Source organism: Protopterus annectens, chromosome 5.part0 (genome assembly GCF_019279795.1).
Source record: "Protopterus annectens isolate FY-2018-M chromosome 5.part0, PAN1.0, whole genome shotgun sequence".
In the NCBI taxonomy this organism is placed as follows: Eukaryota; Metazoa; Chordata; order Ceratodontiformes; family Protopteridae; genus Protopterus; species Protopterus annectens.
In genome coordinates, this window is record NC_056735.1 from 1434160221 (window position 1) to 1434178091 (window position 17871).

The 17871-nt window shown below is 39.6% G+C and overlaps 1 protein-coding gene across 5 annotated transcripts in view; it reads right to left on the reverse strand.

The window, feature by feature from the left end:
- NALCN (sodium leak channel, non-selective) overlaps positions 1 to 17871 on the reverse strand; it is a 3563801-nt gene that overhangs the window by 237852 nt on the left and 3308078 nt on the right. For all 5 annotated transcript variants that reach the window (XM_044071239.1, XM_044071242.1, XM_044071240.1 and 2 more), the window contains exons 37-38: positions 13369 to 13462; positions 13084 to 13216 (exon numbers count right to left, since the gene is read on the reverse strand). In XM_044071239.1, coding sequence (XP_043927174.1) covers positions 13084 to 13216; positions 13369 to 13462 — 227 coding nt within the window. The remainder of the gene's footprint in view (positions 1 to 13083; positions 13217 to 13368; positions 13463 to 17871) is intronic.

The following is a 17871-nucleotide window of genomic DNA, read 5'->3' on the forward strand; positions in this document are numbered from 1 at the left end:
CAATCAGTCTCCAGTGTAATGATAGGGCAGTATTCATAATCTTAGCCTATGATACACAGCAGGGTTGTGATACGGCAATCAGTCTCCAGTGTAATGATAGGGCAGTATTCATAATCTCAGCCTATGATACACAGCAGGGTTGTGATACGGCAATCAGTCTCCAGTGTAATGATAGGGCAGTATTCATAATCTCAGCCTATGATACACAGCAGGGTTTTGATACGGCAATCAGTCTCCAGTGTAATGATAGGGCAGTATTCATAATCTTAGCCTATGATACACAGCAGGGTTGTGATACGGCAATCAGTCTCCAGTGTAATGATAGGGCGGTATTCATAATCTCAGCCTATGATACACAGCAGGATTGTGATACGGCAATCAGTCTCCAGTGTAATGATAGGGCAGTATTCATAATCTCAGCCTATGATACACAGCAGGGTTGTGATAACGAGGAAAACAGGAAAAGACTGCACTCAGACAGCAGTTTCCGGACTTGCTATATAAAGCTGGACAGCATCAATTGGTGCTGATAATGGGTGGCTTATTGCACATATCGGGACAAACAGTACAGGCTATGAGGACTGCCTGACTCCACATGGGTGGGGCAACATGAATAAAGAAGTAAAAGCCATTCTACAATTCTGTCTGGCAATGGCTTGATAGTAGCCAAAAGAGACAGTCACAAGATCACACACAAGAGTGGGTAAAATGCAACTCCGGCAGACTTCTTCCTAGTAAGGAAAGGCACTGGGGTAGAATCAATGATTGCATAGTCATCCCCAGTGAAACAGTCAGCCACCAGCATAAACCACTGGTTGCCACAATCAGCTGCAAGCAGTGGCCATAGAAGACTATAAGGTCAACAGAGACCAGGCTGAAGACCTGGAAGTTAACTGGAGAGAAAGTACAACAGTTCAAAGAATTTCTCAAGGCTCTAGAACCCCAAGAAGAGGAGGAAATAGGTGGAGTGCAAGAAGAATGGCAGCATCTCAAAACAGCATGTGTGAGGACTACAGAACAGATATGTGGCCAAGCCAGGTATGGAAATAAGGTACATAAGGAAAGCTGGTGGCAGAATGCAGAAGTCCAGGAAGTCAAAGAAAAAAAGATTGCAGGGAAAAGTGGGAGACAGAAAAGACCGAACAGACTAGGAAGGAATGCTGGTTAGCTAACAAAGAAGCTAAGAATGGAGTTGCAATAGCAAAGAATATGGCATCAGAGACACTCTATGAACTTCTGGAAAGTGACTCAGTAGGTGGCACAAAGAAACTATATCAGGTTGTAAGGCAAACACAGAAAGATAAAGGAGATAGTCAGACACCCTTCATAAGGGATGCCAGCAACAACCTGCTAACCGTTCCACAGGACATCAAATGCAGATGGATGGAGTATTTTCAGCAGCTTCTGAATGAAGAAAATGCCACAGAAGCTGTACTGCCCCTGAAACAGCCTACTATGAGAGAAGAAGAGGAGAACATCCTAGAAGAAGTAAGAATAGCACTAAAGAAAATGAATTCAGGGAAAGTAGCAGGCTCAGATAAGGTTACAGCAGATATGATAAAGATGCTGGGTGTGATAGGGGAGAAATGGCTCCTGAGGCTACTCATAGCAGTATGGGGAGAAAGGCATATCATAGATGACTGGAGAGTAAGCATATTTGTGCCACTGTACAAGAACAAAGGGGACATCCACAACTTTGGGCAGTACAGAGACATCAAACTCCTATCACACTGCATGAAAGTTCTAGAAAAGGTGATTGATAAACAGATAAGCAGAGTAGTAGAATGTAAGATGGGAGATGAGCAGTTTGGATTTTGATCAGGATGCAGCATAACTGACTCAATGTTTACAGTGAGACAAATAGCTGAGAAGAAGCTAGAGATGAGGAAAGAGTCCAACTGGACATTCCTAGACTTGAAAGCATTTGACAAAGTCCCAAGAAAGCTGATCTTGGCAATACTGTGGTGGTTTGAATTCCCAGAAACATTGATAGAATTAGTGTAGGCTATAAACAAGGACCCAATGACTCAAGTATGAACCATGTTCGGTCTCATAGAGAGATTCCCAGTGGGAGTGGGTGTACACCAGGCTTCAGCTCTGAGCCCACTACTGTTCATACTGGTGATGGACTACATTAGCAAACAGGTTGGAGGGGAAAGATAAACAAAGTTGATGTATGCAGACGATAAGGGATTACAGGCCGACTCTGTGCAAGAACTTCAGCAAAGAATAGAGGAAAGCAATGCAAAACTGAAGCCACATGGGATGAAACTAAACATAGATAAGACAGTGGTAATGGCAGAAAATTGGGGAAATCATTAGAAGCTGACAACTGGAACAGGTAAATAGCTTTAAATATCTGGGAGGGGTGGTTGAGGAGAAGGGAAGTCTGAATGAGGAGGTCAAAGCTAGAATAAGAGGGCTACAGCCAACTGGCATAAAGTATCAGGTATAGTCTATGACAGAAGAATGCCAAAGAAGCTGAATAGTAAGTTGCACAAGACAATGGTGTGACCAGTACGACTGTATGGTACAGAAACCTGGGTAGTAAAGGCAGAGTAGATGAAGACGCTAGAGGCGATGGAAATTAAATGCCTGAGAAGGGCAGTAGAATGCACACTGTGGGACAGACAAAGAAATTAAGACATAAGAGCAGAAGCCAAAGTAGCTCCAATTGCATCAAAGATCAAAGAAAACAGATTACGGTGTTTTGGGTACATGTGTAGAAAAGCGGAATAGAATCTGGTGAGGAAGATTTGGGACAGACAGGAAGAAGGTAAGAGGAAGTGAGGACTTCCACCAAAGAGGTGGATGGATTGTATGAAAGAAGATCTGCGACAGTCAGGCATGAGTGCTGAAGAAGGCAGGAGTGTGGCACTGAACTGAGAGAGTTGGTGACAGTTAACATGATACCCCGACCCCATGTAGAAAATGGGAAAAAAGGGGGCTGATGATGATCTAAATTGTTGAATTTCTTTCACAGGTCTACAAACAAAATCATGAAGCATAAGAAAGTTAAATGATTTGGACAGTAAGATACTCAGTACGAACTGATAGAAACAAAACCCTGGCTACTGCTGTGTTATGTGGTCACTGTTGCCAAGCTACATACCGACTGACATCACTAATGTTTTTGTATATTACAATATCCATGAAGTGAAATACATAAAATCCGCAATCCTTTTCGTCCTTTTTATTCAGCTTACTAAATGTTTGTGATACTAAGGCATACATACTCTGACTTATACTTTTTATGAAAGTTGAAGTGACATTTTACTTTCAGAAAAAAAAAAAGAAAGAAACATAACGTAACCCTTGAAGCAATTGTTCTGGCTAGATGGATTGCAACCCACTGCCCTGCAGCATTTTAGGTGCAACTGTCATTATTTATTGGGGATTTCTGGATTAGTGACAAGCTTTCTGATGCAGCCTTTGTAAGCATTCTTGTGAAAAGGTAAAATATAAACACATAATTGGCAACATTCATCAAAATTAACTTTCATGTTCCTTCTACTGTGCCGAAAAAAGTACACATATTACAGCATTTTGTAATCTGTGTCAGTATGCTAACATTTTCCATAATCATTAGACACGCATGCCATGCCTGGCACTTGCTGCACACAAGTATGTTATGCGCTGTGACTAACAAAGAAAAGCGGAAGCCTTGAACTGCTTAGTTTTTAAGTAACAGTGTGTTTGACACGTAACATTGTTGACGGTAAAAATCAAAGGTAGACATAGGCAATCTCAACGATGACAAAGATCAGGAAATATTTAGCGTGACAAGGGACAGCTCATTGCCCATCAAGGGACTTCGTTCATGGCACATCACTAATCACAGTTACTCAGCTTTCCAACCCAAATCCTGAATACTGTGATATACTGCTTTACTGCTTCTTTGTGTCACTACAACAGAGCCTGTCCTCGAAGGTACTGTAAAGCACAAGTTTTTCTCACCCTCCAACACAGCTTTCCAACTTAGTGATTTAAATTTCTGCACTGAGGTCAGCATAAAAGACAAGAGGATAAGAAATATAGTAAAGAAACAATAACTTAAAAAACAGTTTTTGTGGTAGTCCTTTGGAAATGCTTCTGACCTATTACTTTTTATGCCGACCTTATCTTCACCATATTTGTAAGTATGTTTTATAACTCCTCAGAGCTTACCAAATATATTCTTATTCTAAGCAGGAGGAATTTCAGTGCATTTCCTGAATACTAGAACCTATGCAAAAGACAATCTTACTAAGTCCCTTGCAAAAGGTTATTGTCCAAAATAGGAGATCTTGTTGGGAGAGTCATTTTGACCAATGTGCAACAGGTAACATAGATGGTAAGCAGATTTATTTTTTTCACTTGCTATATATCCTTTACCTGAAAGACTAACCACGTTTCTTAGAAATCATCGGCACATGCTACTGAGAGATACCTTCCTAAGGGAACTTCTGAGTACCACTCCTATGTTTTCCCTCAGGAACTCTCTGAAGCTGAACTAGATATTATTAGGTATTCAGTAGTGTTCCAGTGTAAGCTTACAGTCATACAAGAACAAGCTACAGCATTGAAGGAACCCCTTTCCTTTATTTCACATCAAGGATATTAACAACTCAGCAGTAGTTTATGACATCAGACAGAAACATGTGTTTTCTCCTTCTTTTTCTTCTTCTGGTAATCCTCTCCTCTCTTCTTCTAGCCTTCCTCTCAGCTCCTCGTTCTCTTCCTGTATTACTTTTCCTCGCTTCTCCTCTCACCTTCCTATCAATTTCTCATTTTCTATGCTGTCCACTATTCCTTCCATCTCTTTTTAATATTAACTTGTTTGCAAAGCCTTAATCTTATCTCTCTGCTGTAAACAAGCAAGTTGTTAATGTCTAAAACCTATAGAAACACAATAGTATTAACCAGTTAGTTATGTAATACTGAAAATACATTTAAAAATGTAAATATTGACATTACTTCTTCTGACATCTCATTTGTATTATGTAATAATTGCAAAATTGTCGCTTCTGCCATTACACTTGTATTACAAATTATATATTTCTGTACAATTATTAAAAGTCCTGCTGTTGGAGCTTTACTCCTCTGGCCTTCACTGAAAATGTGTTCCATGCCCAGTTGGACTTGCCGAGTAAACAAATGTCAAATTAATCAGTAATTCCGGTAAAACAAGGTATTAGACAGGACAGGCCACATGTACAGTAACAATGAGAATATAAGAACTCATAAGGGACATATGCAATGCTTCTACTGCAACTCCCACAGTATTGCATTTTAACTAGATAAATTCACAAAAGCACCTTCATTAAAATGTATTACTATTCTAATCCTGAACTGTATTATGCTGTACCTCCTGTTTTATAAGAAAAAGATGACTGACTAATTTTTACATATGGCCTTTACAACAAATTGAATATGACATTTCTAATTTAGATACATTATTAGCATTTTATTTGGTTAATGTCCATATTTTATGATTCCACATTTATGCATGTATAAATCTTGTTTTTAAGCATATGTGTTTTTATATGATCGTTTCTCAGAGGTGGTATAATGTCAAGTGGACGTAAACTGATCCATTCTATACAAATTTCAAATTATTTGTATTCTGAAATTAAGACAGCAATTCAGCAGAGATGTTAGTCTTAATAAATGAGCTAATAAATTAACGCATTTTAATTTACTTCAGCATTCCTTTTTACAGTTATTTATTGCTAAGTATATTAAAATATATGCTACACCTAAAATGCTCTCACAGTTACACAATTACCAGAGTAAGACAAAAAGCTTGCATACTTCCAAAATTTGACCAGTTTCTCTTTTGTAACTTGCTGTTTGGGCTATTACAATGTATTAACACTGTTAATTGTTTGTTTTTGGATATCTGTGCCATTAGAAACAACTGCTTTACTATAAAACAGTACTTACAGTTGCACAGCTTCAATGACAAGATGATAACTCTGAGGGCTATATGCAGTCTTATTTTATTATATCAGAAAGGCTCCATAACTAAAAATTGATACATCAGTGACTAACACTCAGACATGCGATCACTAATAACTGAATTGTCAGTGAAACAGTAACTACAGTGAGGCACTGTTTCATTGTTAAACACAACCTCTGTTTCTGAAATACAGCATTTCAGATACTTATTACATCAGAAAAAAATGATTTTTTTCAAGACTTATCCTGCTCCTTTGGTCTTTAAGTAAAAAAGAAAAACATCTCACATATGCAATTAATTGCATGTTAGATTGTGGACGATTTATTTAGTTAACATACAACAATATACCTAATGTTTGAGCAGTATTTTAAGATGTGAAACTGAAGTAAAGTAAGGAATGCATTTCACATAAAAAATCAGTGAAATCATAGGTTCATAGGTTCATACTAGGCCATCTGCCCTAGGGCATTTATAAGCCTAGCCAGAGTGTGTTTGGCTTTTGCCACCCATTTTAAATTAATTTTGCTATGCCTTTTTTTGAGGTTAGTATACTGTGCCTCTGTCTAACAGTGACACAGAAGTGATAGCCGGGGTAAACCTACGATCTCCCATCCACTCATCAAGATTCCTCTTGAAGACAGTCAATGTGGGACTCTGCCTAACCTGGACTGGGATTTTATTCCAGAGTGAAGGGAGCCTCTGGGTTATGAATCTGTCCCTCCAGCATGTCCTAGTTATTTCAGTGCTGAGGTTCAAGTCTCTTGAGCGCGTAGCTCGATGGGATTTGGATTTTCTGAGGTGCAGCATGTCCATTAATTCGGGTTGGACATGGCTTTATACGTCAGGCACAGATCGCCTCTGAGCAGGCGGTATGCCACTGAGTAGAGCTGGAGTTTCTTTAACCGGGCAGCATATGGCATCTGTTTGAGCCCTTTGATCCTCTTGGTGAGGTACTTTTGGGGTCTTTCCAGTTGCTGCAGGTGTCTGGTAAGGTACATCCCAAAAGGGGCATTGTACTCAATTATGGGCCTGATGAGGGATGAGTAAAGAGGTACGATGACCTCCCGTGATCTAGATGTGAATCCCTTCATGATTAGGTGGGCTATATAAAATGTTTTTCTAACCACTTTGGCCACGTGGTTGTCAAATGAGAGATTGCTATCAACTTGGGTCCCCAGGTCCCTAATGACTTCTTCTGTACTTAATGGATTACCACCTAGGTGGTAATTTGTGGGCACTTTGTTTTTGCCAAAGGGGATGACTATACACTTTTGGCATTTAGCTTGAGGCCATGGCTCTGGCACCAGTTGTCTGTTTCTATGAGGCCCTTTTGGAGGATGCTTGTGTCAGCTGGAGAGTTGATTATGGCCCAGTTTGCAGTCATCTGTGAACTTGGTCAGCCACAGTCCTTCCGTGTTGGCCTGTACCGAGAAATATATACCGAACAAGAGAGGTCCCAGGACTGAGCCTTGTGGGATGCCACTTGTAACTGGTTTGGAATCTGACATGGCTCCAGCAATTCTAACCATGTGGGTTCTGTCCTTGAGCCAGTTTGCAACCCATCTAGTGACATAGGGGTTTATATTTAAGCTGGTGAGCTTATCTATAATGCCCGAGTGGGGTATTGTATCAAGGCTTTGCGAGGTCCAGGTAGGCTGGTGGACCACCTTCCCTCACAATGGCTTTGGTGACTGTTTCAAAGAAATTGACCAGGTGTAAGAGGCAGGATCTGCCCTTAACAAAGCCAAACTGGGTAGGATCCAGTGTCTGTAGGTCCCCAATATCTTTATTTATGAGGTCCATGATGATCCTTTCCATAGCTTTGCAGACCAAGCTAGTCAGGCTTATGGGGTGATAGTTTCCAGGATCCGTTGAGGCACCACCTTTGTGGAGAGGGACCACTGTTGCTGTACGCCACTCTTTGGGTACATATCCTGTAGTAAGGCTAAGATTGAACAGTAGTTTTATGTTTGGGTTTAGCTCTTCTTGGAGTTCATGTAGGATGCAGCCCGGGACACCATCTGGTCCCATTGATGCTGTGTTTTTTGCTTTGGAGAGGGCAGCTCTTACCTGAGCATCTGAGATGTCAGGGGGGCAGCACTCTGTTGGGATAGATATTTGCCCTTTGGTGAGGAGAGGGGAGAAGTTTGCACTGAACCTGTCAGCTAGGATGTTGGCAATGTCTGTGGGCTCGTGTATTTTTGTCATTTTGGACTAATTCTGAGCATATCTGGAAATTCCCACCCAGGTTCCTAACATAACTAAAGAAAGCCTTGTGATTATCCTTAGTGTCCTGTGCAATTTTTCTCGAAGCTGGCCTTAGACGATTTTATGAGTGCCCGTAGTTTTTGCTAATACTGATCAGAGATGCCTTCCCTTTTGGGATTTTGCACTGTCATGTAGTAGCTTGCTCCTTCTATTGTATAGTTTGTTTATGGCTGGGGTCCACCAGACAGGATGTCTGCCTTTGGAGGATTGGGTCTTGGTTTTATTTGGGATTGCATGATCCATGCATTTCTGAAGGTGTTCATAGAATGCGTTTATAAAGGATTCTGCGGTCTGGGCCGTATTTTCCACAGGCCCGAGGGCTTTGAAGGATTTCGCCTCGGTTTTGAGGCATGTGAAATTTGCTTTAGAGAATTTTTTCACTGTGGTTTTCTGGGCAGGGGGTGGGGTCGGGATGTGAATATCCAGTGAGATTAGTTTATGGTCTGATCTTACCAGTGAGGGATACACTTCTGGTCTGGAGCATAGTGTCCTCATGTTGGTGATGATCAGGTCCAGTATGTTTTCCCCTCTTGTGGGAGTGGTAACAAGTTGTTCCATAGCATTTGAGTTTATAAATTCTAGGAACCTTTGGGCTAGGGTGTTGGAGCTAGAGTAATGCTCCCAGTCTATGTTTGGGTAGTTGAAGTCGCCCAATATAATGGTGTTTGGAGAGACCTTCATATTTTCCAGTATTCTCAGGAAGGCCAAGTGGGGTTCCTGTGTTTGGGAGGGTGGTCTGTAGCAGGCTATAAACTGGAAGGCAGTTTTACCCACAGTTAGTTGCACATGGATAGTCTCTGATGCTTCATGCTGTGCCACCAACCTGGAGGTGTGGGCATCTTTGACGAATATTGATACTCCCCCTCCTTTTGTGGTTCGGTCCAAGTTTTGGGGCCAAAAGCATGGTATGAGGTATAACCTGGTAGTGCTGGGGTGCTCTCAGGAGCCTTGAACCAGGTTTCTGTTACTGCACAGATATCGATGTTCTCCATGCTAAGGAGAATTTCGAGTGCGTGCATCTTGAGGTTTAGACTTCTGGCGTTGAGTAGCATTACTCTTAGTTTCTTATCCCTTGTGATACCTATGGAGGTGGGTTTGACTTTGAGCCTTGCCTAAAAAAGGCACTATGGGAGAAGCAAGAGCCTTTGCCAATATCGGAAAGCCCAGGGGTGACAGGTGCAAGCCGTGCCTAGTGAAGCATCATGGCTTGTCGAGCATGTCATGGCAGGCAGACAGGCATTGGATCCCCTTTGAATGACACCAATACTTAAGCCAATTGTCTTCATATTGTGGCATCATTCTTGGTGAGGGTAAGATGCTACTCAAGGTCAGGGTCATACCGGCCTGGGCTACATGCTCAGAGAGCTCCTCTATGTCTCTTTTCATGTAGTCCAGGGAGGTACGTCTCAGGTCATTCACACCAGCATGGACAATGACTGAGTCATATTTGTACTTGCCTTGGAGTGACCTGAGTGCTTGTGTTATGTGGTGGATCCTAGCCCGACAGGCAGCTCACCGTGACTTTCTCCTTGTTCAGCCTGGTGAGCGGGATGTCAGTGTGCCTGACGATAGAGTCACCTATTACAAGTGTATCAGGTGTGTTGTTTAGCCTTAAGGGCTGTGACTGTTCAGCACACTGGCTTTGTGAGCTATGTGTTGCACGTGTTTTGTTTTGGGGTAGCGGTTGCTTGGGTGTCTGCTTTGGAGGTCTCTGCTGCTTAGGCAGATTTTTATTTAGAGCCTCGAGTATGTTTTTGTGTGTTTATGTGTTTGGTTTGTTGTCGTGGTAGGTCTATGTGAGACTGGAATTGTAGTGAGTGTGGTTTCCTTCTCCTCCTGACTGGTTACGCCAGTACTGAGTTGAGAGAGCTTAGCCTCCAGTTTGGCTATATGGTTGCATCTCTCACATGTGTTGGAATTTGTTGGGAGGAGGAGAGGGTTGTCTGTGTACATGAGGCAGTTGTAACATTGCCTCAAGATTCCCAGATTCACCAGCTGGACCGATGAGGAGATTGACAACTGACCTTTGGACATGCTAGAATAGTATTGGGAATTCCTTTATAATTGAAAAAAGGGCCAATGGGGAACAAGGTACTCAAGGGAGTTTGTGAGGGTGTAGTGCTTTTAATTTTTAGAGCTGACTTATATAATTGCTTTAGTGAGCAAGTGCCAGGTAACTTAAATGCAATGTGTTACAGGTAACTTAAATGCAAAAACGACAAACAGTAACTTTCTTTCAAGTGAAACAAGGAAATAAGTACAGTAAGCAATGCAGATATCACTAGGGATCCACAGAAGTGCTAAAAGGCCGCGTTTTAGGTGGAATTAGCGTTTCAGGGAAATAAACAAACAACAAGCATACAAATAAAGCTAGATTCAGCAGGCCTGGATCTAGTCTATGCTACAGCAAACAAGGTGTTCCAATTTCAGTAAGAAACAGAATATGCAGGCACTATAAGCCTCTAACCATAAATTCCCTGCTCAGAAGGGCAGAGTCCAGCCTCTCCTCCCACAAGAGTGCAGACCGCAATCCTTCTTAACGTAAAATAACTGGCCTGAAGCCCAAGTGCTTAAACCAGAACTAATACACTTTTAGAATAACAGACACTGAGCTCTCAATCAGCAGTTCCCAACTTAGAAGGATGTAAGCTACCTGTCCTGCCACCACAGTGCAGGCCACAAACCTTCCTAATGTAAAACAACTGGTCTGAAGCCCAAGTGCTTAATCCAAAAGACTTAGAAATGATAGCTACACTTTAATCAAGTTACTACCAGCAGTAATAAATACAACTGAATACTTTAAAGAATGCCTGGATTAGTGCTCAAGTTATACAAACAAAGCTAGATTCAGCAGGCCTGGATCTAGTCTATGCTACAGCAAACGAGTTGTACCAATTTCAGTAAGAAGCAGTTCAAATATGCAGGCACTATAAGCTTTAACCAGAAATTCCCAGCTCAGAAGGACAGAGTCCAGCCTCTCCTCCCACAAGAGTGCAGAACACGAACCCTCTTAATGTAAAATAACTGGCCTCAAGCCCAAGTGCTTAAACCAGAATTAATACACTTTTAGAATAACAGACACTGAGCCCTCAATCAGCAGTTCCCAACTTAGAAGGATGTAAGCTACCTGTTCTGCCACTACAGTGCAGACCACAAACCTTCCTAATGTAAAACTGGTCTGAAGCCCAGGTGCTTAAACTAAAAGGCTTACAATGAGTTACACCAAGCAGTAATAAATACAATTGAGTACTTTTAAGATGACGCAAAAGCAAAATAAAGTAGGAAAAAACACAAATACAGTAAAAGCAGATACATTTTTTTTTTTTTTTGGAAAGAGAGAAAGGAAAGAGAGAAAGGAGTAGCAGAAACTAAGCTGATTGGCCTTCTCAAATGCTCTCCCTGTACTGGGTAGAATGAGGTAATGACACTAGACTGGGAGGAGGGTCCCAGATCAAATTTACACTAGGGGCGGGCAACTGCAAAGCCACCAACTATAAAAACACTATACCAACAGGGAGGGAGGGTGGGAAACAAACAGCAGAAATGTTACTCACAGCTGAAAAGCAGCAGTGAGCCTTTAAATGAAAGTTTTAAACAGCTAAAGAAGCCACTAGAAAAAAAGAGTTTAACTGCAACAAGTTATCATAAACAAACAACCCATAAAATCTTAAACTTCTCTGTTCAAGAATTCTGGACAATCTATAAATAATTGTGGAACAAAGGCGCCAAATCAAGGAAATTTTAAACACTACCCTAAATTCATTTAAAAGTTAATAGAACATATTTTGCACTAACATGCATTTTTTTGAAAAATAAGGCATATGAAACTTTAATGTCTAACATTATTGACTGACTGTAATCCTTTGTAATAAGTCAAAAATATGAGGCAAATTCAGCGATGTTTTGTAAAACTAAGAAAAGTTAAGTGGTATGCAGCTAGAAATGTTATGCTTGCATGAACTGCAAGCATTACTATAACAAATCTGCAGGTTGTATCCATCTTTCCAATAGGATGTCAGGCTTTGCTGAGAGTCATTTGTGACTGGCACATTTCAGAATGTAGCCCATTAATATTTTTCTTTTTTTTAATAACATTTTTGTCTCTGCCATTGAATATCCTTCAACTGACAATCTGCTGCTTTACTCCTATCACTCCTAAAATCAGTGTCCCTTGTATCACCTCTAGGGTTGAGACTGCCAGGCAGGTTGGAATGGGATGTGTAAATTTGGAGCAGAGCCTTTTGCTATGTTGCATATGCTGTTGTGCATGAGGATGAGTTTTTTTTAATATCTTAACTGTCTGGATGAGTCTGCATGTCCTCTCCGTGGTCGAGTGGCCTTCGAAAGGCATGCATGAATGGGTGTGCCTTTGTTGAATGTTGGGTATTGAGCTGGCACCTCGGCACCGTAAAAATCTACTGCCAATCATTAGCGGACCGGAGTTCTGCTGTAGCGACCCCTAACCGGGAAAAGCCGAAAGAAGAAGAACAACTGTCTGGATGGAGCTGCTGATGTAATATTTTTCAGAACACAGTTAAAACTACAGGCAGTTACAAAAACTGCTTGGCTTTACAGGTAGAGTTCATGCAGCAATGGTTATTTTGAAGAATAAGTATGTTATATAAGTGACACCATCAGTACAGCACTGTGCAACCCTTTGCCACACATCTACATCATCTTATAAAGGAAGTCTATAAAGTTTAGTAAGAACTATAATAATCTGCAGATAACTGGCTAGTATGGAGAGCTATGCTAAAGCATTCTCCTGCAGTTAATTTGCAAACATTATTTTCTCATGAAATACATCATTACTGGCTGTTGTTGTATCATGTAATGCACATGAATTCTTAAATAATATAGCTTAGACTACTTACCAACGAGTAGGTTTAACATGATGTATGCAATGATGACATAAAAGGAACAGAAATACATCAGTGCACCTGCATAGTTTCCACAGTCAGTCTCCCAGTATCTGTGGTTGTCTGGAGTACAAAAAGGGGGGTGTACCTTTACGTGAATAAAACAAATATATAGTACACATAGTTAATAAAGTTGCTTACAGTTCAACTATTTTGTATATATTTTTAAGTTATAGACTACTTCATACAAAGACTTTTTTTTCATAAATGCCCGGCACCCATGACTTTTGGAGAACTCACCATGCAGTCATGCATTATCTTGTTCCAGTCTTCACCTGTTACGATTCGAAACAGTACCATAATGGCTTTTCCTGCAGATGAAAAGTTTGCATGTCTACAAAAAATAGAGAAGTGAACAAAGGGATATAATATATCCAATTGATTTTAACAAAAGCCTAACATTATCAGTGCACTTTGGACATTCCAGGGATAAGCCTTTTATATCACTACTTAGAACATGCAACTGAAAAAAGACCATTAGTAATTTTTAGAAACCACATATAACAAAGCTCTTGAGACTGCATTCTTCATTTATTTTTTTGCTGCTAGGACTGTTTATTGTAGACCAATGTCTAATAAACCAATCTCTTTCTGAAAACAGCTATAAAGGTAACACTGACATCACTGCTGCTGATCGTTGCTTGACACGACAGGCTACGTATACAATATGTCATTAGGAAGAAAACAAACATGTAAAAATCTGCATAACTTCCATTCTGTGAAATTAAACATTGCTAATACGTATTTGTTCATATTTTGATTTGCCTCAGAAATATGATAACATCCTTGACATGTATATGCTGTGTTTTCTACTTAAAATGAAAGCTGTAAATTTCTGTGCGCAGATGTTTGTCTTGAGGTGCTGCATACCCACATCTTACTAGAGAACTGGATGTTAGATGGGTGGCAGGAAAGAGGGTTAAGTGGTCCTTACCAACACTTATCCTCTCAGAGAAAGTGTTTAGGCTTTTTTCGGCATAGCTGATAACTACCTCTTACCCAGGCAGCCACATGACAGGGAAAGTGCAGTAGGATCCTGTACAATGTAGGGAGTATGCATGGTCATACATACTAAAGGACCACACAGATGTTATTGTAAGCATACACAAGCATGCACTAAAAAGCTAGGCCTCAGGAGAAGAGGTTTCCCTACACCATTTTCTATGGACAATGGAGAAGGCTAGCTGATCATGGTCGATGACAGTATTGGAGAGGAGTATCTGGAAATGGCAGATGGCAGACAAAAGGGGACAGTCCAAAAGCATTACTGAAAAAAATAGATTCAAATACACAACTGAAAGAAATTGCTGAACATAACAATGACAATGAGTCGGTTTTGCCAATAGTAGTAGGCATGTACTATATGAAGTTATTATAACTCATAACCCCGCTGAAATCAATCATAATCATACCTCATTAAATTCAGTATTTAAGTAACAGGTCACAACTGATCACTCGAAAAAAAGTGATGACTCAAAATGCTTTTTTTAATAAATAAAAACATTATTTTGATATTGTGTTTTGGCAGTTAATTTACTAGAGGTAGGTCTCTGGGTGTTTATAGGAGAGAGACCTTGAGTCAAAAAGATTTTTCTATGCAATATACATATTTATATACAACAATATTCACAACATAGGTGACTTCATGCAGAAAATTATTTTTCAATCCTTGTTTCCAGTCTAAACATGATTAAAATAGGTACAAGTAAGAGCATAAGATGGTAATGTATGGAAAATTATTAATAAGTGGAATACAAGCACAAATACACAGAAACTCATACAGCATGCACAGACATGCACTGATATGCACATATGCATGCAATGTTATACAGTAAATTATAAAAATGTATATAAAAATGCAAGACAAAAGCACAGTGACTAAATTTCCAATTATTAATGGGGTGGGCGGGCACCAACTTATTACCTTGTTAAATTAATGGTTTTAAATCAGAATGAAAAAGGTTGCTTACATCAAGCCTTAGGCTTTTGTAGTTTACATTAGCTATGTTTGAGTCCTTTCAGAAGGTAACAAAATATAAAGCAAAATCAATCTCTGCATTTGTTTTATGGCAACCACTATGTATAATGTATTACTCTAACTATAGTTTTAAACCTTTATGGGCAAATAAATATTAATATTTCAAACAAGATAAAAGTGACATTTGACTATTCTAATACCAAATTGCTAGAAAGAAACATAACGGTCTACTGTCTAGCTAAATAACACCAATGTATTTTATGAAAGCAAAACAAAACTGCTGCATGGTACCATGTGGACAGTTCTTTGTTGGAAACAAAACAAGTACTTCTTGTTAAACCAAACATTTTTTCAAACAATGGAACTATGCAAGCAAGGGATGTGACTGGATGATGCCACAGGAATGAATAGGCTCAAGACCCATAGGATGAGGCTTGATAGCAGACACAGAGACAAAAATAACATTGGTTCATAGGTAAGTACAAGGCTAGTTGCCCTTGTGGGCTATTTTAAACTTAGCCAATTTCCCTTTTGTGCTTGAAATAACTTATCCCATTTGTTTATAGACTGGCCTTATCAATCCCATGGTCAATATTTATATATTACACCCAATGGGAATAACGAGGATCATACCATACATAATTTGGGGGGAGACAAGCATGGAATAAAGCATTCAGGAGCTGCCTTTGCCCTTTAGTAGTATGGGGGCAGTCCTGGGATACATTTTTTTTCTTTCCTATTCATAGATCTAACTTGTGCTTACAATTGGACAGGGATGAACTTTGTTTTATGTGGATGGGAGTCTGTTCCATAACAGCGATATTCTCTGCAAAATATACCTGTCCGACCAAACCATTCTGTTGATGGTGCAGAAGAGGTTCAGATTCCTAGACTGAGCATTTCTGATATAATTTGACTTGCTAATGTGCGGTAAATATATCATTAATGGGTTGGAGGATACGTTGTGTGCCAGACACAGGTCACCTCTTAGCATTCTGCAGGATATCGAATATAGTGACGGGGTTCTGAGTCGGTCCATGTAGGACATGTTGTTTAGGCCTTGTAAACTTTTTAGTAAGGTATCTCTTTGGGTGATTCCATTGTTATTAACTCCTTTTTCATCCTCCTTAAGAAAAAAAAAACTGCTGTGTTCATCTGATATTAATCTAAAACCCATCCTCTGTTTGAACATTTCCTCACTTGCATCCCCCCAAACAACTTTGATAGACGTACCCTCAGTCCTTTAAGTCCCCACACTTCAACCTGGCTGAGCAATACCTATAGCAATACTTCCATATGGGACCTCAGTGAAATGAATCAGAATCAAAGGATTTTTGAAGCTGTCTTCTGGTACGTTGTACATCCAGCACAGATATTCTCAACTTCTGTCATAGCTCCAAGCCAGTACAACTTACAAAGATCCATGCCTTAGTCTTATCCATGTCTAATCATCTCCCTACCATGAGTATGTGTTAACTTCATTCCTGGGATTTGAAAAGTTTGAACATGTATAGTTTATGTACTACATACTCTGTCTTGCTTACTGTACAGTAAGTCATTTTGCAACTCAAAGTATGGATAAGAAGTGGGAACATTTTGTTTTTCCTTGCTATGCTTAAACTGACATCTTTCTATTTCATCTTTAAAAAGTATATTCTGCTTACCTGAAAGTAAGAAATCTCTGGAGTTTTCTCAGTTTCAGACTGTCATGAGGTGGAAGGCACCATCTCCTGTCCTACCAATACAGGCACTAATGTCTCAATGTCTTACATTTCTCCAAAGAAAGGCGGTATTGATTTTTTCTTGATCTTTACTTTTATAAATCTGATACAATGAACGCACTTCTGCTGTTTTTGTGACAGATTTTTGGCTCAGTACATTTTACCATTTCCTATATCATTCCTTCTTTAGCTTGACACCTCCTCTGTCGCACTGTGAGCAAACATCTCTCTCACTTCCCTTTTCTTCTTCTTTATGTTGCTTACCCTTTATTTCAGTTTTATTCTCTCATTTTGTATCTCACGTTGCAAGTGATTTATCTTAAGTTTTACCTTTTCCTTACTTTCAGGTAGATGTTACCTAGAGTCTTCCCTCATTTGAATTCTCTGTTATACATTGACAGAAATGAGTTTGGAACCTTGACTGACCTGGTACTGTTTCCTCCTCTTCAGCTATACTAGTGAAACATTTCTTATTGGTATTTTCTCTTCCTCACCACTCACCTTCTGCTTATAATTCTCCAGTCTGGCTGTGGTGGTTTGCTTTAGCCTTGCAGAGTGTTTAGATTTCTACTCAAGATGTGAATTACACATCTAGTGGGTGGTTTCTTCGTTTCTGTTCTACTGCTTATCCATTATAAGCAAGGGTACATAAATGGTTAAAGGTTTAGATAAACACTGAAAATGAGCAGGAATAAAAATAACAAGGATTTTTGTATTACTTTGATGCATTGTTTTTAAACTATCTACTTAATAATAAATTATTAAGTTAGAAATTTTCAGAACGTGCATGCTTCATTCAAAAATGCTTTGTATATTTATGTTAATTTCTTTTTAAATGTTTAATATCTGTAATAAGCAGATATGTTGTTACTCAGTATTTCTTCAAGCACAGGATTTTTCTTTAGACTTTTTTTATATCTGCTTGCTAGATTATTCATGTATTTCTTGGTCTGCATTTGCTTGGCACATTATGAGGGACTTATTTTTAGCATACCAAAAACCACACAAGAAATTGTAGAAATATAATTGTTTATTTTGTGGTGC